Source organism: Sus scrofa, chromosome 13, assembly GCF_054392235.1.
Source record: "Sus scrofa isolate SSC_HxYL_T2T_F1_AM1 chromosome 13, Sscrofa_HxYL_maternal_Yorkshire_Landrace_v2.0, whole genome shotgun sequence".
NCBI classification, from domain to species: domain Eukaryota; kingdom Metazoa; phylum Chordata; class Mammalia; order Artiodactyla; family Suidae; genus Sus; species Sus scrofa.
Window position 1 is genome coordinate 44,157,766 of NC_139395.1, and position 17,941 is coordinate 44,175,706.

Consider the following 17,941-nt stretch of genomic DNA (forward strand, 5'->3'; position numbering starts at 1 on the left):
ATATGAACTCACATCACAAAAGAGACTACAAAACGCACAAGGAAATGGATCACCCTGAGCAACAGCTGGAAGACCTAACAAACTATAGGATTAGAACCCGAAAGAGTTGATTAAATCATGATTTGATGAAAAGCGTTTTTGTAAGGACTCAAAATCCTAAAAAAGGAACAAAACGCTATTACCTGAACCCACTCAATGTATACAAGGATATACCCCACTCTTGTGTAATTTGTCTTATTGTCCTAATTCAGCACATTGTCTCAGAATATGAAAAATCCTAAAAGCCCTTCTAGAATATGAGAGCTTTTATTCAGCAGGGTGTTCTTTTCTGAGGGATACATTCTCACCTTTCACTTGTCTCCCAAGTGAAGAGTATTTAGATAATTCTCAGACCTTAATGCTTTTCCTTCCTTCTTCTGTACTGTATTTGTAGTTGGATTAGGTGAACTGAATAAATGAGTGACATACATGTACGAGGGAATGAGAATTGTAACATGAAAGTTTTCTAGACTAAAACTGGAACTGAACTTAAATAGACATTTTTCTAAGAAGTCAAACAGACGGCCAAGAGGCACGTGAAAGAAGCAACATCATTAATCATCAGAGAAATGCACGTCAAAGCCACAATGAGATATCACCTCACACTGGTCAGAATGGCCATCATTAATAAGTCTACAAACAATAGATGCTGGAGAGGGTGTGAAGAAAAAGGAACCCTCCTGCACTGTTGGTGGGAATGTAAACTGGTGTAGCCACTATGGAAAACAGGATGGGGGTTCCTCAGAAAACCAAATATAGAACTGCCATATGACCAATAATTCCACTCCTGGGGATATACCCAAAAATATGACACCATATTTTGAAACGATATATGTATCCCAATGTTCAGCATTTTTTAAAATAACCAAGACATGGAAGCAATCTAAGTGTCCATCAACAGATGAAAGGATAAAGAAGACGTGATGTGTGTGCCTATATATATATACACACATATATACACACATACATATATACATACATATATATACACACACACACATATACTATATGTGTGTATACATATATACATACATATATATGTATACATATATACACACATACATATACATATATGTGTGTATATATACATACACACACACCAAAAAAATGGAATATTAGCCATAAAATATGTATGTACATATATATGTACATATATATATACAGACACACACCAAAAAAAAAAGGAATAGGAGCCATAAAAATGAATGAAATTTTGCCATATGCCACAAAATAGATGGTCCTAGAGAGTATTATGCTTAGCAGAATAAGTCAAAGACAAATACTGTATGTTATCACTTATATGTAGAACCTAAAAAATAAAGACAAACTGATGAATATTAAAAAACAGAGATTCAAAGATGCAGAAAACAAACTAATAGATACCAGTGAGGAAAGGGAAGCAGGGAAGGGGCAAGATAAGGGTAGGGGATTGAAAGATACAAACTGTTACGTATAAAATTAATAAGCATCAGGATATACTGTACAGACAGGGAACCATAGCCATTATGTGTAACAACTTTAAATGGAGTATAATCTATAAAAATACTATGCTATACACCTGGAATTAATGCAATATTATAAATAAACTACATTTCAATTAAAAAAAAAAAAACAGGATTGAATTTTACTGACAAAGAGAAATTCAGACCCTCAAAGGTAAGGTGTGTGAGCTACATGCCAAAGCCACAGAATGTGGTGAAGTTTCACCAATAATGATGACCCTATTACGGTTCCAGATGTTAGAATGGTAAATAAAACCTTCCTCTGCCCTAGCTTCAGACTTTTAAACCGTTCCTTCCTACCAATTTAGAAGTCTCAAGAATCCCACCGCCTTGGAAATCTAACACACAGTTCAGTGATTATAGATAACGAATCTGTATTATAAACATTAACCTTGCTAGGAGAATAGATCTTAATTGTTCCCACTCCTAGGGGAAAAAAAATATATATATTTTTTCGGCTGCCCTGCAGCATATGGAATTCCTGGGCCAGGGATCAGATCTGAGCCGCAGCTGCAGCAACACCACATCCTTTAACCCACTGTGCTGGGCCAGGGATTGAACCAGCGTCCTGGTGCTGCAGAGACAGCACCGATCCCACTGAGCCACAGCAGAAACTCTCCTAGAAAAATTACGTAGCTAACACTACAATAGCAAGCATACTGCAACATAAATGTATCCCATCAATACAGGTATGCCTTAAACTGACACCAAGATTTTTATCAATTATATCCGAATTAAAAAAAAAAATCCCATAGTCTGGGTGTGGATAAGCAGAATGCTGGGAATCAAGCCAAAATAAAATAATTCTGAAAGTGAAGGCCATATAAATATCTCCCTAAATATCAGGAAGTTAGGGTGATCCTGAATTTACCAGTTTTTCTTTGGGAAATTTCAAATTTCACATGATTCTCTGACACAAATGTGGCACCTGCCTGGTGCTGTTTTCCTTCACTTAACCATATAACATGAAGAGTGTGTGGTTATGAGTTTTTCAAGTTTCAAAGTCTGACCTGACCCTCATTTCCTTGCCTGAGACCAACCACTGAGCATCAGGCATTAAGGCACCATGAACCACCATCACTTACTCAGAGTTCTGGGGTTGCTGGTGTGGCTCCAAATAGCCCAACCACAGCAGGAAGAGCCCCAGGAGGACCACTGCTGGTGGCAGGGCTGTGGCCACCACTGGTGGGCAGAGCTTCCCAGGGTTCAGGGACCCTCACTCACTTACAGAAGCCACACTGGGGGTTGCGGGGGGACTTGCTGGGAAACAGTCACAGCCCAGGTTCCCACTGGCACCAACGCCTCCCCGTGCCTCCACATGGAGCAATATCATGAGTTTCCCTTTGAGTTAAATTTAATGCTCAATCACATATTTGGCCAGGCGTTTTGTTTGTTTGTTCTTCCTTTCCCTTCATGGTTTGCTCAGTTCTGTTTTTAACGAGTCCACATTCCACACCAACGACTATCTCAAACACATCTTTGGCATTAATATACGTCATTTAACATCTAAATGACGTGCTAAACTAACACATGAAACTAGTCCTCAGTTAGGTCCATCACAGGTACAAAGAGTTGATCCATGAGATGTTCATACAGATTTCCCAGTTATTTCAAGTTCTTTTTATCAGTCTTTCTTCCACGCTGCCCCCCCCCCACACCCATCCTCCTCCCCAAGCCCTCCTTCCACCATTCCGAATCCAAACTTCCAGCTTCCTTTCTCTTTGGCCGCAAACCTCACCTCACCCCAGCCTCAGTCTGGGGTGAAATGTGTTCCCCTCACATTCTCTGCACGGCAACTTGATGACGCCTCTGTGTCCTCACCACGGAATTTTCCTGCGCTGGGCCTTCCTTCTTGGAGCAGGGTTCGCTCCTGATGTCCTAACTCCTAGGATCTCATCCATGTCCCCCAGGCTCACTGGTACCGAGGCCCCATCTTCGCACCTCCCCTTCCCAACTGACATCCCTCTGTGGATTCTACTGTCCCCAAATCCTCTCTTGGGACCCCATCCTTCAGCCAAAGCACATGGCATCTCTCGGAAGTGACAATAAAAGCCCAAGCTGCACGTCTCACTGCAACTTCTCAAAGCCCCGTCTCACTGCAACTTCTCAAAGCCCCGTCTCACTGCAACTTCTCAAAGCCCCACATGGCATCTCTCAGAAGTGACAATAAAAGCCCAAGTTGCACGTCTCACTGCAACTTCTCAAAGCCCCATTTCAGGGGTGAAATGCCACAGGTGAGTGCAGGCCCCCAGGACAGCTCTGTCCTGGCCACTAGCCACTCCTACTCAGAGTTACAGGGTGGAGCACTCTCCTAGCCCTCCTTCAGTATCTCCGAGGAGCAGCAGCTACTTACTTCCCTTATCTGGGACAGCCAGCAGGATGGCCACAGGGAAATCAAAGGCGGGGTACGCAGTGGGGGCAGGGGTGGCAGGGAGCAGGAGGAGAAAACAACTTCCCGGTTTCTCTTTACCGAGGAAGAAACTTCGGGGGTCTGGGGGAACTCGCAGGTTGCTTTATTTTGGTTAGTCCCTGAGACCTATGATGGGTGGGGCAGAGCCACCAGGGGGACAAACAGTGGTTTCTCCTGCCCCTAAGGGTCAGGGACCGGCTGTTTAGAAGGAAGCCGGCCTTTCAACTGAGCCCAGCAGTTCCCACAGCAGCTTGGAGAGCAGGTTGGAAGGCCGTGCCCTTCCCTCCCAGGAACTCGGTCAGTGGTAAGTCATCAATGCTTTTAACCAGTTATGGCCATGTTGGTGCCGAGGGTGGTTTCACTTTTGCAAACACTTACTTATGTCCTGCGAGAGAAGAACTCAGACCTCTCTGCCTGTCACAGAAAGCTGTTACAGGGGGTGAGCAAACTTTTTAAATGCAAAGAAGTTGTGACGGACACCAATTCGGTGAAACTAAACCCCGGGACTTAGTTCTCGCTAATTGTGTCTATTCTTAGCGTGGCTTCAAGGAGGCAAGTCTCATTTTTACCAAGAGAATGAAGTTGTAGAAAGCAGGGAAATGCTTGCTTTTGTCTCCCTGTGGTAGCTCGCATACTGTTAGACACTGAAGTGCTTAAAGAATGGATGAATTCTAGCGCGGCTCTCCGGAAGCAAGAGCATGTTAACAAAATGTTTATTTTCAATCTTCTGAGTTGCAGGCCTGCTCTGGCTAAAATTAAACACTAGAAAAGGGCAAAGGTGGCTGCACGGGCTCTGATCAATCCTGTGTGCTGTTTCCTCCAGGACCACACAGCTACATGAAGGGAAAATAATCTTTCATTTCTCCACAGGGCAGCCTGGCGATGGCTAATTACACATCAGCACCAGAGGATGACTATGATGTTTTCATAGAAGATGACCTCAGCAACGACGAAAGAGAACTGTGCAGCCCATACGACCCCCAGGCTCTCTTGGCCCAGCTGGTGCCCTACCTCTTCATCACGGTGTTCTTGGTTGGCCTCCTGGACAATATCTTGGTTGTACTTATCATGGTAAAATATAAAGGACTCAAGCAAGTGGAAAACATCTATCTCCTCAACCTGGCAGTGTGTAACTTGTGTTTCTTGTGCACCCTGCCATTCTGGGTTCACATGGCCTGGCATGAGGGGGATCCTGGCGAGCCCCTGTGTAAAATTCTCTTGGTGCTCTACTCTGTAGGCCTGTTCAGTGAGGCATTTTTCAACGTCCTTCTGACTGTGCAAAGGTACCAAAAGTTTTTCCAAATGAGAGGGTTTTTCTCGGCCACGAGGATGGTGGCTGGCAGCATCTTCCCAAGTGCTCTGGTGTGGGTCATAGCCGTTCTGGTCATGTTGCCTGAACTTGCTTTTTACAAACCCCAGATGGAAAACCAGAAATACAAGTGTTTCTTTGGCAGACCGCTCTTCCTACCAGCTGATGAGACATTCTGGAAGCACTTTCTGACCCTAAAGATGAACATTTTGGGATTTCTTTTGCCACTGTTTGTTTTCGTATTTTGTTATGTGCGAATGAGGAGAACATTGAAGTTCGGGGAGAGGGGGTATGACCTTTTCAAGCTGGTTTTCACCATAATGGTTGTTTTCCTTCTGATGTGGGGACCCTACAATATTGCACTTTTCCTGTCTGCTTTCAACGAACACTTCTCCCTGCATGGTTGTGAGAGCAGCCACAACCTGGACAGAAGCACTCTGATCACGAAAATCATTGCCACCACCCACTGCTGCGTCAACCCTCTCCTCTATGTGTTTTTCGACGAGGCATTTAGGAAACATCTCTACCACTTTTGCCATCTGTGTAATGACACTGCACCTCAACCCACTGAGGAACCTGCCCAAGGCACATCAAGGGAAGAGCCCTGCCTCTCCACTAAAATGTAAACTAGCTCCTGCCAAAGGTGAGATAAATAAACATCGATTTTTAATCTCATTATACTGCTTTGTGCAATATCTTTGACACATCTGTACATAAAATAGGGGCCAGGAAGAAAAGGGGGAGGTGAGCAAACATTTATCAAGTACTAAATTTGTCTCAGGTGCTGTGCTAGGCTCCCAACAAATGTGAGCTCCTCCATGTCTCCCTGCATGTTCATGGTGTGGGTGGAATTAGTCTTGTTGCTCTGGAGAGGAAACTGAGGTTCAGAAATTTGCCTAAGATCACACAACTAGAGGGCTACAAGGCTGGTCCACAAACCTGGGTGGCATTCATTGCAAAGCCTACGCTTTGTCCAGCATGCCAAACTTCCAAAATTTGGGGACAAAAACACATGAAACAGATATACACTTTAAAATCAAAAGGACCATATTCAAATTTTTTTTTTTTTTCCTATTTCTTTGGGCCGCTCCCGTGGCATATGGAGGTTCCCAGGCTAGGGGTCGAATCGGAGCTGTAGCCACTGGCCTACGCCAGAGCCACAGCAACGCGGGATCTGAGCCGCATCTGCGACCTACACCACAGCTCATGGCAATGCCGGATCGTTAACCCACTGAGCAGGGGCAGGGACCGAACCCGCAACCTCATGGTTCCTAGTCGGATTCGTTAACCACTGCGCCACGACGGGAACTCCAAAAAAATTTTTTTAATTAAAAAAAAAGGACCATATTCCAAATTAGAAGCAACCCATTCACACAGAAGTAATTTATCAGGCACATGTTCTTTTAGGTAACTGAAAGAGCTGGCAAGCTGGAGGCTCTGGATAAAAAGAGGAAAAGGGACTTGCTTGTGGAGTTTTCTGGGTTTTCTTGGCTACTTGCTATACCCCCAAGGCCCCCATTACCCCCAGCCTGTGAGTCTCCCAAGGTTTTTAGTACTCCTTCCTCACATTTAAATAGCAAATGCAAGATTATGTGTAGAAATGTTTAACACAATGCATGTTTTGTCCTTTTCAGTGTAACACATACCTTGGGCCTCACCAGCCTCCAACTACAAAACGTCACACTAAGCATTTGCCTGGGGCGATCCAGTGCCCATGTTTTTGTTACACATCCCAAGCAGAGATGACAGATAAATTACAGGATGCCCCTGGACCACAAGCTCTCACCTCCATCACTGAAGAGGGAGGAGGCAGGGTGGCACCTAAGGGAGACCGAGTAGGCAACACAGTCTATGGCCGTCACTGAGGAGTCCGCAGTGGGTGACATTCTTTGGGAGGTAATTAGGTTTAAACGAGGTCCTGAGGATGGGGCCGACAGGATGGGGTTAGTGTCCTTATAAGGGACACCACAGGGCTTGCTCTCTCTCTGTACCACGTGAAGCCACAGTGAGAAGGAGGCCCTCTGCAAGCCAGGAGGAGTGCCTGCACAAGAACCTCGCCATGCTGGCACCCTGACCTTGGACTTCCCAGCCTCCAGGACCACAACAAATATTTCTCTTCTTTAAGCCACTCATCCATGGCATGTTGTTACAGCAGCCTGAGCTGATTAAGATAGGGCTCACCCTGAATAACGTCAAATAGCAAATAAAAAACCATGATAAGAGCGAGACCTCAGAAGAAAGTACTCCAGCAGAGGTAAAAAGAGGTTCAAGTGGCAAAGGAGAAGGGCCAGAGACATTCTCATCACAAACCTGTATGAGTAAGTCTGGATTCTCCATCCTTTTCTTCCACATATGGGACAGAAATCCCAGAGAAAATGACATCATTTCTGGATATGATGATGACAGAGTCATGAACTCAAAGAAAAAAGCTTTTCAGAATTTTCAAAATTAAAACATGGAATGTATACAATATATAAACAATTATAGTGGTGGAGAGTGAAATGGTTATTGAAAATCAAGGTTGTGAGAGAGGATCCAGCTACAATAGCCTACACATGTAAGTAGTATTTTTGGAACACTGATAATCCAGCAAGGTCTTCTTCCCTTGTCCAGAACAAGAAGACAGCTGTCCTATAGACAAAATGACACATGCTGCACTATTTACAACAGCCAAGACATGGAAAAAGCCCAAGTGCCCATCACATACCGATCAGATGAATGGAGACAGAGGATGTGGTGCAGAGGACAATGGAATATTACTCAGCCATAAAAATGAATGAAATTCTGCCATTTGCTGCAACACGGATGGACCTACAGAATATTACGCTATGTGAAATAAGTTAGACAGAAAAAGACAAATACTGCATGATATCATTTATACGTGGGTGGGATCCAGAAAAATAACACAAATGGATGTATATGCAAAAGAGAAATACACTCACAGATATAGAAAATAAACCTGTGGTTACTGAAGGGGAGAAGGATAAATTAGGGGTATGGGATTAACAAATACAAACTAATATATATAGAATAAATAAGCAACAGGGATGTATTGTACAGCACAGGGGGATCACAGACACTTACAATAATGTATAATGGAGTATAATCTGCAAAAATACTGAATCATTATGCTATACACCTGAAACTAATACTGTGAATCAACCTTACTTCTTTAAAAAAAATAATACATGCTTTTCCAAAAACTATTGCATTAGAAAACTAACAACCAGCAAAAAAGCCAAAGAGAAGGTGGCTAGCTTTTCAAGAAAAACTGACAGTGTTTCTGTTCTGCCTATAAATTATTTTCTAATGCAAAACCTTTTCCCTATCAGGCCGAGATAATTCTGATTTGGGACATTTGAAAGAAAGATTAAGTTCTCATCAGAAAACTCCAATTCATCTGTTTTATGTATATGTGGGTACAAACAGAGTGACTTCTAAAAAGGTAAACATGATTGATATAGCAAGTGAAAAAGGAATAACATTTGAAGTTGAAAAAAAAAAATACAGGAGGCCCAGTTGATTTTGAATTGCAATTAAGCAGCAAAAAATCTTGTCTACTCCTTTTTTCAAATGTGCTGTGGCCACATCAGATCAGTCATCCTCCCATCTAAGAGCTCCTCACCCTTTCCTACCCTCAGGCTCCCTGTGAACCCTGAATTTTAATAGGATTTCATCCTTTACAAAGTGCCTTCACAGTCATACCTGCACCACAGAGCAGTCCTTCAAAGAAAACTGAGTATCATCAGCCTCAAGTATAGAAACTGAGGCTTAAAACACAGTTCTCAGGGGTCAGAATCTGGGCTGGACATTTTCTGATATCAAATCCAGTGCTCTTTCCTCTCCTCCACCCAGTACTTCCTTGCTTGTCTATAGAGCTTAGTTTATAGAGTGAGTTCCTGTGTATTACTGCACAGGATTTTTTAACAACAGTCCAAAGGATTGGGGGAAGGCAAGTCCTAGGATTGCTGCTCCCCTCAGCCACCCATTTGTAGACCCTGAGGAAAGCAAAGTTCTTCAAAGCACCATCTCTGGCACATCCAATAAATAGAAGCAAGTCTTTGATCTAAATTTCAGGCTCAGAATCCTTTGATTTTTCCCTGTGGTGTGGCCTTTAGCTAGGAGCAGGGTCACGAGTCACCTCCCTGGAGGCCCCTGCCATGCCTGCTCAGGGAGAGGGTGGGAAGGGGTGTCTGCCTCTTCCTGTGGACCCCGACACAAGCCATCTGGCCTCCTGGCGCCTGAGACAACTGGGAATAAGACACCTTCCCTTGCAGAGCTGCTGGCCAAGGGCTAAGCCAGCAGCGCAGTGACTGGCCCATGGGAAGCTGTCCACATACCAAGCACTTTTCCTCACTCCCTCCACAGATTCGCCTACACCCTGATGGTGCTTGAGTTTCAGAGCTCACAGGCCTCCTCTTCCCCAGGTCGGCCTCCTGCAGCTGCTCCAGGTAAAAGAGTATGTGGGACAAAACGACCTGAGAACATGAGGCTCAGCCCCTGCTTCTCTGTCGGAAGGAGTGGTGGAGACGATCAGACCATTTCACTTACGTCACCAACGACAAAATATGTTTTCCTCTGCCCTCAACCACGCGGTCAGCACAAGAGTTCTGCTCTGTGAGTTTGCGGACAGCCCTCCCCACCAGAGCCCCTGCCTGCATGCTCTTTCAAGTGTCCGTCTTTGCAGTGCACCTCCCGCACACTTCCTGGGGGTGCACCTAGATTGCTCAGCTCAGGACCTTCCCCAGCTGCCCCATGCAAACAGGCCCTCCCTCCTCTGCAAAGCACATAATCCATGTCCCCAAGCCTGTGCCAGTTTCCTTTGGTGACAATCCACATATACTCACTGTCTCCACTCTTGTCTCTGAAGGACTCCAGGGCAGAGTCTGTCGAGCTCATCTCCAAACAAATTAGAGAAGATGAGATGTGGTGATGGATGAGAAGGTGGCTAAGAGAGACTCCAGCCAACACAGGTGCTGTTATTCCCCAGGAAAGAGGTGACACCCATGCCTGTGAGGGAAGAGGCAAGAGGGAGGGGTTGACTGCCAATGGATAATGGGAGCACTTCCTTAAAAAGAGGCTTAAAGACATTCCAGGGGAAACAGAAAATATGAGCATGAACAAAATGTCAGATGGTATAGAATTATCATTTTCAAGTGTGACAATAAAATGTTGATTATGTGGGATAATGTCCCTATGCTTAGAGGATGGCATGCTCAAGAATTTAGAAGTGCACAGAGTTCTCTTGTGGCTCAGGGGGTTAAGAATGCAGCACTGTCACTGCAGCAGCTTGGGTCACTGCTGTGGTATGGATTTGATCCTTGGCCTGGGAACTTCCACATGCCATGGGTATGGCCATTGAAACCCCAGAATTTAGAAGTGAAATGTTATGGTGGCCACAACTCACGTGCAAATCATTTAATCACACACACCAGGTACCAGGTATAAGGAATAAGGAGGAAAAATAGGTCAAAATGTTAACAGCTGTCAACTCTAGATGGAAGGTGTGTGGATGTCCTTTGAACCCTCTTTTTTACCCACAAATGCACAAAGGGAAACTTTCATAAGACCAAGTTGAAGGGGAAAGCTGACTTTGATACTGTCTGGGGGAAAAAAGAAAAGAAAAAAAGACTGACCACAAGTACAAATTTTAAAAGTCTCCTCCTTTCTAGCTTTTCATGATTGGGATCAAACTCAATCTGCAGGAGAGCTCCAGAGAGAACAAGGCCCCGTCCCTCATTTCACCCCCACACAAAGCTGAGGCCAGAGAACGTCAAGACTTACCCAAGGTCACACAGCCACATAGCAGCAGAGCTGGGACTGGGCTCTAGCTGTCCTACTGCACAGGCCCCTTCTTTCCCACTCAGGCCGGCTTGTAATTATTTCTGAAGACAATGGCGGGGGAAAAGGTTCTGAATACTCTCTGGGTAACAGCTAACTCCCAGAGAATAAGGTACGCAGGCTCAGTCTGATTCCCAACGACAGAAGAACGGACGACGCTCCTCCCAACGTACTGGGACAGGAAGCTCCAAGCACCTCAGAGCAGCGGCTTTTCCCTCAGAGGTAAGTGCTAGAGAAGCAGCCTGCGGGCGGGCCTCCCAGCCCTAGTACAGCGGAGCGCTCTGAGCAGGCGCAGGCACAGTAGCAGCCTGGACGCCATCCCCCGCCCCCCACTCACACACACTCCTCCACCCCTCCCCACCCCCGCCCCCGCAGCACAGACGCTCCCCGCACCACTGGCCCCAGGTGTTGCTAAGGGTACCAGCTCCAGGCCTTCGCAACACCCATGCAAAAGTAGCAAGGGTCGTCCTTGTGCTTCTAGAGCCCCCCCAGGAACTGGACCTGCACATCCGGCAGAGGCAGAGCCCACTTTGCTGGAGTGGACCAAAGGAGCCAAGGGTGCTCCCACCTCTGGACAAAGAGCAGCATCCTGGCAAAGGGGTTGGTTGGCAAATTACAACCCTTGGACCAAGCCCAGCCTACCTTCTGATTGTTTTGGGTGGGGGGTGAGGGGCTGGTGTGGCACATGCGCAAAGTGTGGCTTTTACATTTTTAATAGTTGGAAAAAAATCAAAGGACAATTTCATGGCATATGAAAATCAAATTTCAGGGTCCATAAATAAAGTTTAATTGAAACACAACAACATTCACTTATTTACATATTGCCAGTGGTTGCTTTTGCACTGCAATGGCTGAGTCCAGTGGCTGTGACAGAGATGGTATGTGGCACTCTCAGGCTTGCCACTGCTGTTTAGTGCATTGCAAATCACAGCAAGGCCATCACAATTCAATAGCATTTCAAGTACCGCACTGTGATGCTGTAGTTCGATAAGAAACATCACAAGGTCTTCAGTCCTGAGTGCTGGGGAGATAGGGGTGTCTTTCGTTATTCATAATAAACCCCATACTTGAGTTTCAATCAGACCTGAGTTTGTGGGGATGAGGTGACTCTTGCTGCTTCCCTCCATACTTCAGGGTGTGAACTGGTTCCCAGCACCAACCTTGTGATTAGAGGATTGGAACTTTCAGCTCTACTTCCTGACCCCTGACAGGAAAGTAGCTGGGAAATCACCAGTGTTTAATGATTTAATTATGTCTATATTATGAAACTTTTTTTTAATTGGTCTTTTTTTTTTTTTGCCTTCTCTTGAGCCGCTCCCGCGGCATATGGAGGTTCCCAGGCTAGGGGTCGAATCCAAGCCACAGCCACCGGCCCACCCCAGAGCCATAACAACTCGGGATCCGAGCCGCGTCGGTGACCTACACCAGATCCTTAACCCAATGAGCAAGGCCAGGGATCGAACCCGCAACCTCATGGTTCCTAGTCGGATTTGTTAATCACTGAGCCACAATGGGAACTCCTATGTTATGAAACTTCTATACAAACCCTAAACTACAGGATTCAGAGGGTTAGTGAATGCATTGGTGTGTTGAGAGAGTGCCACACCCTAACAACACAGGGACAGAAGCTTCTATGCTCTGGACCTTTCCAGACCTTAGCCTATGTACCTCTTTACCTGGCTGTTCTTTTGTATCCTTTGTAAGATCCTTTACTATAAATAGACAACCATAAGTACCATGCTTCCCTGGGTTCTTTGGGTCTGTCAGCAAATGATCACACCTGAGGAAGGGATCCTGGGAGACCCCTGTTTGTAACCAGTTTGAACAAAAGTGTAGGTAACCTGGAAACCACTGCTTGTGATTGGCATCTGAGGGAAGAGGACAGTCCTGTGGGTCTGAGCTCTTAATCTTGGGGGTCTGTGTTAACGCCATGTGATTACTCTCAGAATTGAATTGACTTGTAGGAAACCCAGGTGGCGTCCACAGAGAATTAGAGAATTGTTTGGTGTAGGAAACCCACATATTTGAAATCCTAAGTGTTGTGAGTAAAGAAAACTCTTTCTCCTTATACTCATAGAGCCATACCACATTTTATTTTATTTTTATTACCAGTACATATCCATCATGTAAAAACAAGCAAAGTGAACTTTGATATCACTATGGATTGTGGATTATTTTGTTATTAAATTAGATGACAACGCACTGTATTTAACATGCATGAAACTTAGTTGTGGGAGTTCCCACTGTGGTGCAGTGGGTTAAGAACCTAACTGCAAAAGCCCAGGTTGCTGTAGTGGTGGGGGTTTGACCTCCCCCCTGCCCCCGGGCCTGGCCCAGTGGGTTAAAAGATCTGGCACTGCTGCCGCTGCGGAAGAGGTTGCAGGTGTGGCTCCAATTCAGCCCTTGGTCCAGGAATGTCCATATGTGGCAGGTTGGCAATTAAAAAAGAAAACTATAGTTGTGCTAAAAGAATACAATACGTATTGACATTTCCAGACTAAACATTCATTACACTATTCCAAACTCATGGGGAAAAATGGTCAGAGAAATTAGAAATTTTAAAGTGAAATATCTTGTCACCACTGAAAGGCTTCAAAACAAAAACTGATATAAGGCAGCAACGAAAGTTTCTAAATAGCTCACTCGTTAGCCAAGCAAGAAAAGCCATTTAAATACGTTGATTAATGAAATCATGGAAATTAGGTTTGATTGCAGTGTAAATAAAGGTGTCCAGAGAAAATTAACTAATTTGAGACTGGTAGCCTTTCACTGACAACTCTTGCTTAAAGAGTTGAAGACACTGAGGGAGTTCCCTGGTGGATCCAGTACTGTCACTGCTGTGGCAGGGCTTCGATCCCTGGCCCAGGGAACTTCTGCATGCCATGGGTGTGGCCAAAAAAAAAAAAAAGAGTTGATAACATTGGGAACAATATCAATAGTCAATTTAAAAAGAAGGCAAATGATTTTAAGTGGTTTTTCTTGGTTTTCAATGAGTAAATAGATGTTACAGATGCCCTCAATTGTTGTCTATTTGAGGAATCAGTGGTGAGTCTGGAGTGAAGAATTAGCCTCCATGAAGAGTGTACATGGAATAACCACAGGCAAGAGTATTTTCCAAAAAACTGAGGAAACACTAATTCAGTACAATCTGAAGTGGAACCTGCTAAAGTGTATTACAACAGATGGTCATTAAAAATATGTGTTGAGGGAATTTCTATTGCGGCTTGGCAATAACAAAACCTGACTGGTATCCATGGGGTGCAGGTTTGATACCTGGCCTCACTCCATGTGTTAAGTATCCAGCATTGCTGTGAGCTGCAGTGTAGGTCTCAGACATGGCTTAGATCTGGCATTGCTGACATAGGCCAGCAGCTACAGCTCGGATTCCACCCAGATTCCACCCCTAGCCTGGGAACTGCTGGTTCAGCCTGGATCTCAGAATAAAGAGTTGGGTTCATTACCGCTGAGCCACGAGGGGAACTCCCCAGGTCGGTTCCCTCTTAATTCCCTTCCTGGCATCAGGACATTGGGTCACAATTGAAAACTGTCAGAAAATCATCTCTAGATTACTTATAATACATAACACAATGTAAATGCTATGTTGAGAGCCCACTGCAAATTCAAGTTTCTGGAACTTATGTTCAAATATTTTCGATCCTCAGTTTGTTGAATTCAAGGATAGGTAAGCCACGGATACAGAGGGCCCTGTGTATTCCACATTTTCCTATAATGTACATTTACTACACCTGATGCTATTTACTTAAAATACCAAATACTCATAAATCTATTTGACACACAGTTTCTTCCACTGATGCCTTGATTCCTACTTTCTCTTCCTTCCCCCTGCCTTAGACACACACACACACACACACACACACACACACACACACACACACACACACACACACACACACACACACTGAGACAACTATGTGAATGACCAAGCAGGTGCCCTTGGGGAAAAGAGTTGCTTGACCAGACCTTAGATTCCAGTCTATCAGGCAGCAAACCCAAAACTGCAGGAAAGAAGGGGGATGGAACCTGGAAAAAGTGGAAAGAAAGGTCCCACAGGTCAAGTATATGGTCAGATGATTTCAGTATGAAATTCTAGAAAAGATGAATGGCACTTATAGGGAATGAACATCAACAGAATTTCTAATTTTATTTCTTGCTAAGAGGCCAGCAGGGAATTGTGAAAACGGATGAGCTGAACAAAGTCTGCCCTCAGGAAGGGAGAGAGGCAGGCCCAGGGCAGCTGGGAATCAAGACGGGAGGAGGGAAAGCTGAGGCCCCTGGGGAGGCGGGGCAGCTTCTTTTCCGGTTTTACCTCATCATGAAGGCACAGGCTTCCAGAAGCGCTGTGGACACAACAAAACACGAGATTCAGAAACTGATTGCTTTTTAAAAAATCAGTACATCAATTAAGGAGGACACTAAAACAGACCTTCCTCTGCCCCTCTCCCACCACCCCAAGTCAAGGCTTACTATCCTACATTTCCCCACAGCCCCTCCTGCCAAGAGCTTCAGAGTCTCAGGGAGGGCACAGCAGCTCCAGTCCTCACCAAGCTGGGGGATTCCCTGCTCTGGCCTGAGTGACACAGCCCCCAACCCCTTGTCTCCAACTGAATCAACTGTCACACTCTCAAGCTCACAAGGCACTGACAGTTCTCAAAATTCTTCTGGAATAGGAGTAACTGACCATCTTCATGCAAATCTGTTTGCCTTACTGTCCAGCTACCCATTCACTCTCTCACCCACACATTCCTCTTGAGCACCTGCTGGAGATTCAACACTGACAGATAAGCCCTGCCCTCAAGGGGTATACTGTCTGTGTGATCCTGAGCAGGCTGCTCCCAAGAGTAGCCCTGCAGGGGGATGTTTTAAGTATAGCCCTAGATCCACCTGCATCTCATTTCCCTGAGATGTTGCTGGTCCCAACCTTGGCACTACTGACATTTGGGACATTCGAAGCAGGTAATTCTTTTCTGTAAAGGCTGTTCCTGCGCCTTGTTTAGTAGCATCCTAGCTTCTACCCACAGATACCGGCAGCACTCCTAGGTCACGAGAATTAAAAATACCTCCTGATATTGCCAAACACCTCAGGTGCAAAATCTGCCACCCTCCTTGAGAACACAGATTCTCAGCCCTCCCCTCCATGCCTGGACCACCACACAATCCCACCAACACCTCCAACTCCCTTGGTGCAGGACCGGAATTAGGACTCTGGATGGTCCCAGTGCACAGAAGAGGCAGAACTTGCTGACCTGTAAGAAGCATCGGGCTGGAGCCTTACGATACTCTGCTATATCTTCGAAGTGTTTTAAAAGGATTTGGTTATTACCAATACGTTTTCCTGGCTAAAATGTTTTTTGAGAATTTGTATTATTTATGGTTAGTACTTATGGTAACTCTCTAGAAACCAGAATTTGTCATTGCTCAATATATATGTACATACGTGTCTACATATGTGTGAAAGTATATACATACATACATTTATAGTCACTACCAGCATTATAAAAATGTGACATATTATCCACTGTTTTATTTTATTCTCTAATTCTTTCACTTCATCAATAAGAGGGTGATTTCCTAAGGTATAGAGACATTGCGTTGCCTTAGTGTTTTTATTTTTTTTATTTTTTTATTTTTTTGTCTTTTGTCTTTTTGTCTTTTGTTGTTGTTGTTGCTATTTCTTGGGCCGCTCCCGCGGCATATGGAGGTTCCCAGGCTAGGGGTCGAATCGGAGCTGTAGCCACCAGCCCACGCCAGAGCCACAGCAACGCAGTATCCGAGCCGCGTCTGCAACCTACACCACAGCTCACGGCAACGCCCAATCGTTAACCCACTGAGCAAGGGCAGGGACCGAACCGGCAACCTCATGGTTCCTAGTCAGATTCGTTAACCACTGCGCCACAACGGGAACTCCGCCTTAGTGTTTTTAGATCCACCCCATTCCTAGAATGTTTGCTCCTCCAAGCTTGACCTTTACCTACAGTGGATTCTCAGTGATGCTACCACCTAAGTTCTACTTACGGGAGACTGAGCACTGTTTCAGGTTAGCGATGGCTGTGACATACTCTGATCCCAAATATTTTTCGTATGTTGTTTTGCCTTGGAGTTGGGCCAGACACTCCGTGTTGTCGTTGAACAGAAGGTTTTTGGTCTCAGACCGGAACAAGCAAAACTTGTCCGGGCAGTCTTTTCCGTATCTTCCAAACTGAGCCTGTGTAAGAGGGGAGACAGGGAGAGAGCAGCTGAGGAAAAGAAGAGTCTATGGACTTGGGGAGGCCAAGAACATTTCTTCTTTGCAGGCGTGGCTCCGGGAAAACCATGGGGAAAAAGGAGTGGAGTTCTGAAGTCGCTCTACCATCCTGGCCTGGGTCTTACCTGCCCCAGGTCCCCCTGCCCCTGCCCCAGCCCAGTGCCCAGGCCCCTCACCAGTTCTGAGCTCATCTCCCACCATCTTCCCTTTCTTCTTCATCTGCAGCCTCTTCTCTTAGAATTTCTTGTAGGTGACTAGGTGACAGCTGAGGGTTTTGAGATCTGCCTCCAAAGTTAACCACCTCTAGCATTCATTCCAACAGGCCAGCACTCAGAGAGGCAGTCTGCACTGGAAATCCTCTCTGCCAAGGACCAGGTCATTGCCTTGGGCAGGTCACTTAGCCTCCTGTGGCCACGGTTCCTCCTCCACGCCCAGCACTCCCACAGAGGCGAGCTCTAAGAACCAAGTACCTCCACGGAGGTAGCCCTCTTACCCACACCCGTGAGTGTGCATACTGGGGCCTCCTTAAATGCTAGTTATTGGGCCTGTTTTTACATTCTAGAAACACTGTCTTTATT

At 45.4% G+C, this 17,941-nt stretch overlaps 2 protein-coding genes across 33 annotated transcripts in view; one reads left to right on the forward strand and one right to left on the reverse strand.

Annotated features, from left to right (window-relative positions):
- Nucleotides 1-3,864: 3,864 nt before the first annotated feature.
- CCRL2 (C-C motif chemokine receptor like 2) lies at nucleotides 3,865-11,901 on the forward strand. Of its 31 annotated transcripts, XR_014822480.1 has the most exons (9): nucleotides 4,004-4,255; nucleotides 4,822-5,903; nucleotides 6,895-7,578; nucleotides 7,874-8,099; nucleotides 8,593-8,705; nucleotides 9,688-9,877; nucleotides 10,131-10,233; nucleotides 10,933-11,323; nucleotides 11,583-11,901. XR_014822480.1 is itself a non-coding variant. In XM_084987160.1 (4 exons), the coding sequence occupies exon 3, from the start codon at nucleotides 4,834-4,836 to the stop codon at nucleotides 5,884-5,886; it is 1,053 nt and encodes a 350-aa protein (XP_084843286.1). In that variant the 5' UTR covers nucleotides 3,866-3,946; nucleotides 4,137-4,255; nucleotides 4,822-4,833; the 3' UTR covers nucleotides 5,887-5,903; nucleotides 6,895-8,218.
- A 3,330-nt stretch (nucleotides 11,902-15,231) lies between these two features.
- LTF (lactotransferrin) overlaps nucleotides 15,232-17,941 on the reverse strand; it is a 31,854-nt gene continuing 29,144 nt past the window's right edge. Inside the window, exons 16-17 of one of the 2 annotated variants that reach the window (XM_021068563.2) lie at nucleotides 17,135-17,324; nucleotides 15,239-15,459 (exon numbers count right to left, since the gene is read on the reverse strand). In XM_021068563.2, coding sequence (XP_020924222.2) covers nucleotides 15,425-15,459; nucleotides 17,135-17,324 — 225 coding nt within the window. In that variant the 3' untranslated portion in view covers nucleotides 15,239-15,424. 2 annotated transcript variants of the gene reach the window in all.